The sequence below is a fragment of the Eleutherodactylus coqui genome, chromosome 1 (assembly GCF_035609145.1).
Source record: "Eleutherodactylus coqui strain aEleCoq1 chromosome 1, aEleCoq1.hap1, whole genome shotgun sequence".
Taxonomy (NCBI): Eukaryota; Metazoa; Chordata; class Amphibia; order Anura; family Eleutherodactylidae; genus Eleutherodactylus; species Eleutherodactylus coqui.
The window spans coordinates 136,147,323-136,161,414 of NC_089837.1; the positions used below are offsets into that span (position 1 = coordinate 136,147,323).

At 41.4% G+C, this 14,092-nt stretch overlaps 1 protein-coding gene across 1 annotated transcript; it reads left to right on the forward strand.

Moving 5' to 3' along the window:
• The first annotated feature begins 1,552 nt into the window (after positions 1-1,552).
• On the forward strand, positions 1,553-9,719 carry LOC136628607 (acidic leucine-rich nuclear phosphoprotein 32-related protein-like). The gene is made up of 4 exons (XM_066604685.1): positions 1,553-1,681; positions 5,440-5,582; positions 7,467-7,664; positions 9,605-9,719. The coding sequence occupies exons 1-4, from the start codon at positions 1,553-1,555 to the stop codon at positions 9,717-9,719; spliced, it is 585 nt and encodes a 194-aa protein (XP_066460782.1).
• The last annotated feature ends 4,373 nt before the right edge of the window (positions 9,720-14,092 follow it).

The following is a 14,092-nucleotide window of genomic DNA, read 5'->3' on the forward strand; positions in this document are numbered from 1 at the left end:
AACAACCCATTTGAATTGGAGGTAAATTACTGTTATTATTTATACAACACCATCAATTTCCATAGCACTTTACAGAGCACAATATTAGGTCAACACGTTGGAGGAATACAAAAGACAGTGTGGTACAGGCAAATAAAGCTGTGTTTACAAGATGCATTAGGTATGCATTAAGTTATGCCTCCTATTAGAAGGTACCATTTCTGCAGGTCAATGTCTGACCTTTTAACAGGACTTGCAACATGATTGGAAATATTAGCCAAAGCCAGAGAAGACTCTGCTTTGGCTTATATTCCCAGTCATATTACCTGTTAACAGGCCTTGTAGAGGCATTATACCACCTCCTATTTGCATATTAAATTTCCCAGAGGAGCATGCACGACTGTATAAAGTCTCCTTACACCTACTAGGTTCTCCCACAAGGAGAAACTATACCGCTCCCAAGATCACCATAACTAATGCATCATGTAAACTCTATAGCGGTATTACATTGTCTCACATTTACATATTATGTTGAGTTTATAATATAAAGGGAATAGACAGAAGGCTCTGCAATTAATGACTTCATGACGATTAAAGTGTGCCTTAGTGAGCCTTGTGTAGTGCAGAGTGTTAAGGCAGCAGAAATGCAGTCCGAAGCTCTTGCTCACGACCTGAAGGTTGCGAGTTCAATCAATGCATGGTTTAGGTAGCTGGCTCAAGGTTGACTCAGCCTTCTATCCTTCCAAGGTTGGTAAAACGACTACCCAGCTTGGTTGGGAGTAATAAGTAAAATTACCTGATAGTGCTGTGGAATAAATTGATACTATACAAATAACGGGATTTTTAAATTTTATTTATTGTTGATATTGCCTTGTGTTCTCCTCAAACCTTTTGTTACTGTTCATTTCTCATAATACATTCAGCATCCCTAAATAGAGAATTGAGAAGAGTTGTATGGAGCCCATGCAATCAGTGTGTGTATTTTGTAATCATCTCATGATGGTAGAGTATAGTGAGATTGGTAAGCAGCAGGTTGCAAGAACATTTGACAGTGACTCCAACCTCATATAAGGAATGAAAGTTGATTACATTCGTTTTCATGTCAAATGTCTTAAGAGTGCACATGCTAAATGCGGTGATTTGGTTCTTCTTTAAATCAAAACAGAGGTAACTTTTACTTGCATATTTAATCTCAATTGTCCTTGTGTGACTTTGGTGATTTCAAGGTGTTGCTTTCCGTGGTTTAATCATTTTCAAGTGTTCCGTGAATGCACATGAAAACACTTCAAAACATAATTAGCTCCTTTTCTTCTCTGCATTTTAAGCTTCCATGTGATGCGTTCAAATATCTAACTTGGCACAAGTTGAAAGAACATGATGTACAGGGGACTCAAATTCGCTGTCCTAGAGTGAGAGAAGGTAAAGCAACCTCTTATCTGCAAAATGCATTTGCTAAAGTCTTACTAAAATGTTTATCCACTCAACCCAAATCATGTAACGTTTGCCTACTATTATTAATAGTAGATGAAAACCTTCCAGCTGTTTATTCTTTTAACGTCTGCATACATTTTATATGAACAAAGGGCCGACGGAGGATGAGCTTGTAATACGAGGAGAGGCTCATCTGTTCCAAGAGAGGACACACACAAGCGATAAAGAGATATGGAGGCAGAGACTGCAAGAAAACTGGGAGAATTGTCTGGTAAGACTCATCCTTGAGGTGGAATATTCACTGTTCTAAAGGCTTCCGTAGTGATTATAGGATGTGCCTTCTGCCCCAATGCCAGTCCATCCGTTTGCTGAAAACAAATACTACTCTATATGTTCTTTGAAATTACTGAATGTAAAAGCAAAAAAGCAAAATGAAAGATATAAATGACAAAATGGTCATTATGGTCTAGTATTTTGTCGCCTTTTTTAGCATTTTATCTGTGGACTGTTTTTTATTTTTAAAACTTTTCTTCTATTCATCTATACAAAAAATAAATTTGGTATTTATTCCCTTCTTACAAGTTTATAGTTAATTTGGTTGAAATGTTATCTGTACACTGACACGCCAAAAGTCATGGGATAGCAGTGAGGTTGAACACTGGCCAGCCGCTTGTTGCAAGGCAACTTGAATTCTGAGTTCAAATGAGGCATTATAGTGGGTGCCAGATGGATGGGACATTCTATTTCCAAAGGTGTGCTGGCATTTAATATTCCTTGATCCATAGTGTCATGTGTATACCAGGAATATGCCACTGAAGGCATTACCACCCATAGTGAACAGCGTAGTGGCCACCCATGGGTGCTTAATGATCATGACTGGCAGCATCTGGCTAGAGTTGTCCATGCAAACAGACAAGAGACTCTGGTAGAAATCACATCCAATGTAGAGGAACCCACATGCATATCCCACGGTTCAATAAAGTGTTTTCTAGCTTCCATAAGATATGGGAGCAGAAGACCCACTAGAGTGCCTTTGTTAACTGCATGATACCAAAAGAAGCCTACCTGAGTTCATAAGGGTTGTTAACTGGACCTTAGAGGACTGGCAACATGTGGCATGACACACAGTGCCAATTGTTTCAGGCTGATGGTAGGGTTTAAGTGTGGTGCACATCACATGAAGCCATGGTCCCCAGTTGTCAACGAAGCACTGTGAAGGCTGGTGGTTCCATACTGGTGAGAGCCATGTTATCAAACCATGGATTATGTCTACTGGTGTACCTAAAAACGCTATTAACCAGTGCCTGCTATATTTCACTGCTTGGTGACCATTTGCGGCCCTTCATGGAATTCATGTACCCCACAATGATGGAATATTCCAGCAAGATAATGCAATGTGTCATTGGGCTCAAGTTGTCCAGAATTGGTTTGAGGGGCATTCTGGAGAGTTCCTACTTGTGTCCTGACCATTTGCCTGATATGAGCCCAATCGACTATTTACCAGATATGATAGACAGGTCTATTTGCACCTGAAAACTTACACCTACAGAACTGTGAATAAGTTTCAGGCAGGTGTGGAAAAAATGCTGAAAGGAAGATTTTTGCCTTTTAAATAGAAGGCATATGATTGACTCCAAATTTGTTCTGTAGCAGGACAATAATCCCAAACATAAAACTAATGCCATTAAGAGCTATCTTCAATGTAAAGAAGAGAGACATCTTCGTTACACTTGTGGAATCAATTGAGTTGCTGCACTTTGCTGGGCTACAGGGGGTCCAACATGATACTAGTTTTTTTCCCATTACTTTTGGCAGGTCAGTGTATATCACCTCATTTGACTTGGCAAATAATCCACTAGGCACATTGTGCAAGGTCTATAGTTAACACATTAAAAACCCATGCATAGTAACTCAAAGTATAAATAAATCAAGCTGATAGCACTGCACATCAAGCAACTAAAGGCCCTTTTACATGCAATGATTTTCACTTGAACGCAAGAACGACTGAATGAATGAACAACTTTTTTGCATAAATCATCTGAAATCCTCTCTATTTCCCTCATTAGCTAAAGTAAACACTGTATATGTTGCTTGCTCAGGTGGGCGTGTGTTTATGCAAGGGAAACTCTGGCCATCAGGATTTTAATTAGTATGAAGAAAATCCATTGTCTTCTGCTGGCATGAGTAAACAAGTAGTCATTGTGTTTGGCAAGGCAAACAAACACCCCTCCCCTCTAGTCTTTCAGTCTTTCAAGCATGTGTCATTTAAATAAAACGAATAGTGAACTGACGAACGACTATTTTTATGCCGGCTAAAACTCAGTGATAAGCGACAACTGAATGAATAGTGCACAACAACTTTCATCGTTGTGTGTAAATGGGCTTTAACAGTCCCAGAATATGTGTAGTAGCGTGTCCTCCTCTTCCCACATTTCCAACATATGGATTACTACGGTAGCAATAGATAATTTATGAGTCACTGCATATAACCTAACCTTCTGATCTTCACAAAATACCAGTCCTAAATCGCTCTAATTGAGATAGGAAAGCACAATCTGCCATATTGGTTGGAGTAGTAATCTATGTATTTCAAAGAGAGCATGTTGAATATTACCTGAGGTTGAACACTTGCATTCAAACTGAGTTCTTGTTCAAGTAAAATTCTTATCCAGAGGCAATGAACATACAGAATGACAAAGGTTATGAGGTACATGGTTCAGATATATGTAACAGAATTAACTCAGATACCCATCTCATCTTGGTTAAAATGCAGAGATCTAAGAATGGAAGGGGCCATTTTCCATCCCCGGGTAAAAAACTGGGTTACTTAAGGTAGGATATAACGGTGATAGTGTTGGTGAGATATCTGCCCTGGGAAATACTCGTGATGATAATTTAATGTTGGGTTTATGGTCGAATGTAGTTTTACCTCTGAGGTTGTATAGTCCATAACCCAGGATAGTGTTTTTAAAGGAATGGAAAAAAATGACTGAGCAATATCCATTTTTCATTTCCAGTGTGTCTGCACCAATCAGCAATCCTAAGAAGATAGCACCATGTTTTATTGATGGGTTAATAGCATAGTAGTAGTAGTGGTAGTAGTAGTGGAGGTGGCAGTAGTTAAAAGTTCTCCTGTATTTAGGCTTTATATATTATATGGGGTGGATATTGTCACTGCACAGTATTTAGAAGATGAAAAATATACAGAGGAAACTTTGCAAGGAAGAAAGAACTGTGTCAGTAGGCGCACAATTACTGTAGCACTGTTTCAGGGCAGCCAAACTTTGCAAGTTTTCAGTCTGTTAAACATGTTCACAATGCATTTCAAGTGATATTTTATCGTGTTTTAGCACTCCACGGAGACATAAATTGGCCTTTGCTGGTCCGCACACAGTCTAACATTCCTTGAAACATATATATATATATATATATATATAAAACAAAGAGCTGTCTGGCATCTCTGAAAGCTCGAAACCATTAGAGACAATGAAGCCAGTATGACATGCCTCAGTGGCTGGTTTCCTTCAATGGTGCATACAGAGGTTGCAAAGCTTTGCACTACAAGGTGTTGTAGACTGCCCCAGGGAGCCCAGAAGACTCCAGCTTCACTGCTGCCTGCTTACAATGAATTCATACATAACAAACTGTAAACCATGACTGACTATGTGCAAATGACTTGTAACGTAAGCTGTGATTGTTATAAAGAAATCCAATTTTCTCTGAGAGCAGCTGAAGTGGAACTTTTAGCAGCTTGTTAGGGAGTATGATAAATCTCAGAAATCTCCCAGAAATAATATATTTTCGTGAAAATTATATATAGCTGTTTTTCATAGTATAATAAAATTCCAATTTCCCTGGGAATTGTTCTTCCCCTACATTTGTTATTTATGGCTGGAGTATAAATTCCTCCTAAGGAAGGCAAATTACCAAACATGAGAAATGGTTAAGATTGAACATGAAGAATGGGGTGAGGAAGGTCATGTGATGGGAATTCAACCCTGTGATTGACTTACACTTGTTTATTTGTAGAATATAAATCTGTCTTATCAAGATCTTGGGGATCTTTACCAAGAAAGCAACTTTCAGCGTATTCTTCGGCGTTTAATAAGAGTAGAAAGACTTTGGTTGGTTGACAACTCATTAAAAGACTTGAGTGCCATTCGATTGCCAAGGTAAGCAATTGGTGCATGCTAATTAATTAAAAAGAACTTTAATTTACGAGGAAAATGTGGATGAATTACCTAACGTATTTGATGAAGATTTCTTACAAGATATAGCAGATGATGGGAAATCCTTGGCCATTTGGTTACATTGCAGTTATATCCTGCACCATTATTGTAGTCATTGCAACAGCTGACGTATGGAAAGATAGAGCAAGTGGCAAGTTCAATTAACAGCTGAGCTCTGTTTTGCATAGTGTAATATACATATTCAGAACAGCCTCCGACATTAGAGTTTTGTCCTGCATAGTGTTAGAAACATGTGCTATACACATTGTATGCAGTTATAGGATGCCTCTGTATGGCACTGTATTGCAGAATCATCCCACCCCATATTTCCAACCCAAAACAATTAAGAGCTGGGGAGTGTGCGGGTGGCAGGGAAATCGAATTGTAAAGGGTTAAGGCCGCCGACACCACGCACACACATTTCATTTTTACCTTTTTTTTTTAATTTCATGTTTTATACAAGATATTTCCCAAATACTCCTGATGACCTTGTGTATATTATAGTTGGGTATATATTTTTTACTCTACAGTTTTAATCATGTAGTTGCAGAAGCCATATTGGCCTCAGTTATGGAGCAACATGATACTATATTATTACACCTAATCTACTATAAAATATTGTATTGTGACCACTATCAGAAATGATAGTGGTCAAACAAGATCCAGTGATTGACATATAGTGGAGATATATAGACTGATGATCACTGATAATCTGTTGAGAATACAACACTCCCGCTTCCAGCATTATATACTGTACATAAGCTCTTATTAGCAACCAAGAAGGAGAAAGGGGTTAAAAACTGTTTCTGTCTTCTCTTTCACATTTCTGGTTGTGACTTAAAGAGGTTGTCTACCCTTTTTTTCAACTGATGACCTATTCACTGGATTTTCAGTAATTGATGGATGTGGTCCTGAGCGGTGAACCATAATCCATCAGCTGATCGTCCCCTACGACGTATTGCTACTTCACTTCTTGCTTCGTCCCTGGTCAGAACTGGATGTGATGTCCTGACCAGGAAAGAAGCAGGAAGTCGAGTAGGAGAGCAGTGCGCCTATTGATTTTAATGAGAGTGAAGCTGGCGCTCTGACTTTCTCTTCTGATTGCTGATGACAACAGTGGGCCAGACGATCAGCTGATGGATAGGGGTCCTGAGTGTAAGACCCCTATCCATCAACTCCTGATGATCTGGAGGATAGGTCATCAGTTGAAAAGAGGGCAGACACCCCTTTTAAATGCAGTCAACTTATCTTGTGTGTATTGCATTGTTCATCTAGTCACTTCTTACAGGACAATAGTCAGTATGAGAATATTAAGTTAGTAATATATTTTTTAAAAGTTTGCATTGTAGTTTGTTTAGTAAATGACCTCCTAATTATTTAGAGAGGCTCTGTCACATCTTCCTATCAGTGGGGCCGACTGCATAGCTTTCAGCCTTGGTCCCACTGAGTTCAACAATGTCTTTCTTTATATACCTTCCATATCCCTTTGCCAGTTCTTCTAGATTTGGCTCCTGGCAAAGGTGTCAAGTGGGTGGTCTCCACCGCTCACTGTCAATGGGTAATTTCAGATTTGATTGACAGTCAGAAGTGGGGACAGCCCACTCAACACGTTCACAGTGGTGGGAGTTAAGTTTAAGATAAGTCCATATAAAGGAATGGAGTTGAGTATACACAAAAGAAACACATCCTTGGAGTAAGTAGGGCAGCGACTTCAAAGCTATACAGTTGGCCCCGTTGATGTCAGGGCATGATAGTTATTCTTCAAATGAGTTGTCTACACATTTATGAATACTGTTGAAAATAACAGACTGATTTTGGTTGTTACAGGTGCAAAGAGTTAAACTTAAGCAAAAATCACTTTAGGTCCTTTAAGCAACTGCCAAAGCTTCCTGCAATCCAGCACTTATCACTTGCAGAGAATAACATTGAATCTTTAAGTGGGCTTGTAGACTTGAAGCATTCTCCACTAGAGTCACTTGTTCTGAAGTCAAATCCGTGTGAGTTTTTGGAAGATTACAGACTACGGTAAGTTACAGTCATTATGGTGTTCTAAACAATAGAATACTCTAATTGTTTTTGTAGAGTTTTTCATTGTTTTGTGCTTTTGTACTCGGTAGTGCAATGTAATTCTCAAGAACATACAGTTCTAGGGACATTATCCAGAATGGTTAGCTTTTTTTAGGTAAACCTGGGTCAGCATCAGTTTCCGTAGCATTTTACAATGTTGAGATGACACATTGTAACACTTACAAAAGATAAATGAAAATAGTGTTTACAAAGTCCTCTGACTATATTCAAGCCCAACATGCTGACCTCTTCTCTCATTTTCCTCATTGTAGTGCCCATATTCTAGCAGTGGTTTTGTAAGAAGTGGCCGGAGATGACCGGGGCCCACTGCAAGTCGTTTTTTGGGCTTACCTGGATGAGGGAGCTTTGATAAGCTCCTCTTTATATTTTGGAAGCATAATGCAGTACCATTGGTAGAAGTCTCAGTTGCACAACTGAATTGGTACCAAGTGATAAGGTGGCACAGGGATGGAGGCAGGCAACATTTGGATGCTCACACTTTATTTAACTTGGTGACAAGGCTGTACAGCTCCGATGTCAGAAGATGTCTGGCAGGGTATTCTTACTGTATGTTACTGTCTGCTCTGTTGTCGGGGGCCTCTTCAACATGTCCCATACCGCAGTACTGGCTCTAGCCAGCAGATGGCGCCATTGTATAATGGCAGAAAGAGAAACCCCCCTAGGAAACCTTGAATCAAAAATTGGATTGCAAAGAGTTAAAACAATATTATACTAACACAACCTTTACAGTTATTTCCATGCGCTTGCATTTCCTGATATCTCAGTGCACTCATATCTTGCTCTATTCTCCCCATGTTTGTGGCACACACTTTGCTTTTTATCCATCTCTGAAAAACCGTGACATGCTCTATTTTGGTGCCCAAATGCCCCTGTCTCCCCGAAATTGTGCAGTGAACTGCACAATTTCGCAGGCTTAAACAAGAACACCTGGGCCTACCAAATCAGTTCACCCGCCTACTAAGCAGACTACCCTGCTTACTCTAACATGGCGCTTCCAGGACCAGTGCTCCTCACAGCGCAATAAAGTGCAGTAAAAAGCGCTGATCCGGGCGCAATAGCCCACAACCGCGCATCCTGCATAGCGCATATACATCTTGCGACCTGTGTGCCGCTGCCCTTAGGCCATTGTCACACAGGTGTGAGCACATTTATCCGCAAATTTGCACAGCGTATCCGCGCAATGGGTGTTGTGCAATTGCACGAGCATTTGCATGTTTTACAGTACATTTTGCACATTCTAGATGCACGCGGTGTGATGCGAAGTCTCCCCATTGAAAACAATGGGAGACACTCCGCGATCCTACTTCCTCGAAGTGATGTTGGCAAGCTCAATATCAGATTGTGGTTTATGGACGATATCACGCTCGCCCGTGTAAAGTTAGCTTAAGCCCAGTTTCAGACAAGCGTAGTGTAATACGTCTATCATACGGATCTGTAATACAGAAATGTTACAGATGACATTATGATGACGTCATCAGTATTTCATCATTGTATGATCCGTATTTGCCCAACAGAAAATAATACCAACATGGAAGCAAAAACAGGTCTTGAAAAATCTGACCATGGGAATAGATTTACATTAGCTGGATATTATGGTGTGCAAAACAAGGACCAAATATGGAGTTAAAATTTGCTCATACGAAAGCGGCCTAAATGCGGTGACTCAGTTCTTGCAAGAAATATGTTTTTGCTTTAATATGTTTTCAAAACTCTCTTGATTAAAATAGATTTTTCTGAATCCGCACTTAAGGCAATTTCAACAATTTGATGAAAAGCAAATAGATATTAACTTACTTACAGGGATAATGAGTCATGTTTACAGCTCATCTATTTTTCATTATTATATATATATTTATGTTTTTTGTTTAATGTTTCAGAGTGTTCTCCATTTTGCCAAACTTGAAAACTTTAGATGGAGTTCCAAAACTTCCCGAGGATTGGTCGCTGGCAGAAGACAGCCATTTTTTAACAAGCAAGTGCACAATTTTGTAATCATTTCCTGAAATCTGAAATATTGAAGCAAAGCAGATGTAATTGGTAACAAGCAGCTTCTTTTCTCAGGTGGCGGGCACGTGCATTTTTGATAACAATAATAAAATATCTATGTAGAATATTTAACTTTGTTTTGTCATGTTTCAATTTCAGTGTACAACCTTCCCCGCCACAGTCTGCGAACTGAAGAACAATCTTCTATATGACCCTCACAATTTGTAATAGGCAAATCTGTTGTGAGTTTTTGGGAAAATCTGCCGCCACAGTGGATTTCTGCAGCTAAATTCTCATGTGGATTAGCTCCATGGACTTTCAAGAAGCTAATCTGTGGCTCTTCAGCACAGAATCAGTGTGAACAATAGACATGCTGAGGTCTTTAAAGGGATTCTGTCATTAGATTCATCCTGTCTAAACCACAGCCAACATGAATCTGAGGGCTTCCTTACATGGACATGCGTCAATAGCTTTGTTTTCACTATTGGGATTCTCACCCATTAAAGGGGTTGTCCCGCGCCGAAACAGGTTTTTTTTTTTTTCAATAGCCCCCCCGTTTGGCGCGAGACAAACCCGATGCAGGGGTTAAAAAAGAAAACGGGATAGTGCTTACCTGAATCCCCGCGCTCTGGTGACTTCTTACTTACCTGGTGAAGATGGCCGCCGGGATCTTCTCCCTCGGTGGACCGCAGGGCTTCTGTGCGGTCCATTGCCGATTCCAGCCTCCTGATTGGCTGGAATCGGCACGTGACGGGGCGGAGCTACAAGGAGCCGCTCTCCGGCACGAGCGGCCCCATTCAGAAAAGAAGAAGACAGGACTGCGCAAGCGCGTCTAATCCGGCGATTAGACGCTGAAAATTAGACGGCACCATGGAGACGAGGACGCTAGCAACGGAACAGGTAAGTGAATAACTTCTGATAACTTCTGTATGGCTCATAATTAATGCACAATGTACATTACAAAGTGCATTAATATGGCCATACAGAAGTGTATAACCCCACTTGCTTTCGCGGGACAACCCCTTTAAGTGTATGAGTGAGAAGATAGGACAAGAGATGAGCAAGCGTACTCGCTAAGGCAAACTACTCGAGCGAGTAGTGCCTTATGCGAGTACCTGCCCGCTCGTCTCTAAAGATTCGGGTACCCCCGGGGGGCGGGGAGCAGCGGGGGAGAGCGGGAGGAACGGGGGGGAATCTCTCTCTCACTCTCTCCCCCCCGCTCCTCCGTGCTCACTCCTGCAACTCACTGCTCTCTCCCGCTGGCACCCGAATCTTTAGAGACGAGCGGGCAGGTACTCGCATAAGGTACTCGCATTTGCCTTAGCGAGTACGCTCGCTCATCTCTAGATAGGACTTACCCTATCTTTCCTGCATGTAATTAATACTACCTGCGGGAAAGATAGGACTGGACCTATCTTCCTGCTATAGTGCAGAGTTTGAATGGCCCGAGAAGGGGAAAAAATCTTGTTCATGTGCCACTGCACCCCACACCAGCGAGCATAGTAGCTTATAAGCCTGTATGTTTTTGCCCTGAGAAAGAGAAGCTTATTGGCCCTGTAAGTGCTTTTTTCTGAAATGCTGCAGCTTTTCCATATCCACTGTATACAGACTGACAGCTCAACTCCTTGTTTTTGAATAGGGAAAGGAGCTGTCAGTGTGCATACAGTGGCCATAGAAAGGTCAATGCGGCCGGCCTTGTGACTCAGAGCTTATTCCGATGACCATAGGCTCAACTACACTTGCCGGCACTGAGCGTAATTGCACCTGAATGAGGGGAATCCATTCCCCTTTGCTGTTTTTTTAAACTCTGCGTCAGATTCACTACGTGTGGGAAAGATAGGGCAAGTTCTAACCTTTCTCAGCTGAACAATTAACGGGCGAGAATCCCGATAGTGAAAAGGAAACTTCTGAAGTCCTCTTGAAATCAGTGGTTTTGTTTTGTCTCGTTATGCGGCTGTAATTATCTTGGCCGCATAAGGGGACAAAACTGTGTTCGCCTGAATCCGCCCTCAAAGCTCAGCTCCAACCGTAATGGGGGCAATAAGCTTCTCTGTCTCAGGTTATGCTACCTGTGGTTCGGACAGCATGCATCTCATGACAGGATACCTTTAACACCTGTGGCACTGGCATTTTTTTTTTTTGCACAGATTTATTTCTGTAGTATGTTCAGGGGGTTTTCCTATGAATTGGTGTCAGCGAGGAAGGGGGAGGGTATGTAAAAAAAAAATTAGAGTACTCACATCCTGGGGCTGCACTGCTCCCCCGCCACGCTCTGGTCTTCTTTTTACAAGGGAGGCAACAGTCTTGTGGGTACATAACCGCTGCAGCTAAAAGATGGCCCGTTAGGGGTTCTACATTAAAAGCCCGCGTGACAGATTTATGGGACGTTACCTGTGAGATGTAGCGCTGATGGTCCATTGAAGTGGTGGTCCGGTGCCACGGTGAGTATATTACTTTTATATAGTTTTGGTCATGAGAGGCGCAAAACTATATAACAGAAATAACTTGGACAACCCTTTCAATGGGGCAAAGCAGCCCATTCACATACAGAATCTGGGCATAATCCATAACACACGAACCTAGTCTGTTTTAGATTCAGGTACTTTAACATGTACTAGAATATTCCACAGGATGCTGAAGAATATTCAATTGTGTGGAAAAATATTTACCAAAATCCACACGTCCAAAATGTAGATTTTGATGTGCATTTGAAAATGACTTAATTCTGCTGCACGTCAAAATCGGCATTCAGACCTGGAGAACTTGGTGTGGGTTTTGCCAGCGGAATACGTCTCTTCATCTAACAAACCTGGTTGCTGTCAAAACGTATGGAATCGCTACATAGAGGGTAAAATATATCAACACTAGTACAAAGTTAGGGCTCATGTCCACGAATGTATCGGTAAGATGCTGCAAGCCCCTCTAACGCGTTTAACTGATGTTTGTAAGCACCATCTCTGCCGGCAGAGAGCGCGTATGGCTGCGAGTGCATGCCCGCGTATCACACGATCGTATGCAGCAGGACTCTGTTTTTTTAATTCCCCGCTCTGTTTCAGAGCGTATTGCATATGGACAGCATTTCATACGCAGATTATACAAGTGTATAGGGCTCACAGACATGGCAGCGCATGATCGCGTGGTGCGATCTATTTCTCATGCGTATCAACATGAAGTTTCTACATGCACATGTGCATGAATCAATGTAAGTCCATTGACTTTCATTGCCTCAATTCTCTGCTTATCATGTGGCCGTGCAACACGTAATACGTGGTGAAAACACAGTCGTGGACAAGAGCCCTTATCGGAAACCTTCCACATTAACAAGCAAAGATTCCAGCTGTCCTTTTTGAAAGGCTCTACGGAAAATGAAAGCAGCGGTCATTAAGACTTTGCGTTACTAGTTTTGACAATGTCTTTTCTAAGCCTTCTTCCTTGTGCCCAGTAAGGGCTCAGTCACCTGAGCGATTTTTTCACACATGTATAGGTGTGATTTTAAATCGCATCTATATAGAACCAATGGTTTCCAATGGAAGCGGTCACATGTGCAATTTTTACATGCGATTAAAATTCGCACCTGCAAAAGAAAAAACATAGAGGTGTCAATGGGTGTGGTCACATGATTTTTTTTAACACACCTATACACGCACGTAAAAATCGCTAGTGTGACTGAGCCCTAAGGGCGGTTTCAGATGAATGTGTTTTTCTCTCCTTATGCGGCAGTGATTTCAATGAATTTCAGTGGTTTCGTTTTCACTATCACAGTCTGAATTAGCCCTAAGGGCAAAAACACATTGGCATGGTGTTCCCCCCTTAGGGCTCATGCCCACGGGCGTATGCATAAAACACGGCAGGTATCCCACAGTGCTTGACACATTACAGTCCATACGCTCTGCCGGCAGAGAGCTGGCAGAGATGGCATATGGGCTGCGTATGGCACTGCGCATGCTTGTGAATCTGGCATCACAGACATGCACAGTGTTATTTATTATTATTTTTTAATTCAGATAGAAATAGAGAATTCTGTGATTTATTTCTCTTGCGTATTGATACGCTATGTCCCCCCTAGGATGTGCATTAAACAATGGAACTCCATTGACTTTTATTGACTCTATTCACCACGTATCACACATTCATGCAACGCACGACTGATATGCGGTGAAAAAACCTTGTGGACATGAGCGCTTGTATGGCCATGATAATCACGGCTGTAGAACAGTTCAAAATGAAACCACTGATTTCAATAGGAGTTCAGTGGTTTTATTTTCACTATCAGGATTTTATGGCCAAGGATCTGCCCTATCCTCCCCACAGGTAGTGAATACATTGTGCAGCACCTGTCCTCCCATGGTTCTTCTCAAACCCATGCACTCTTGCGTAGA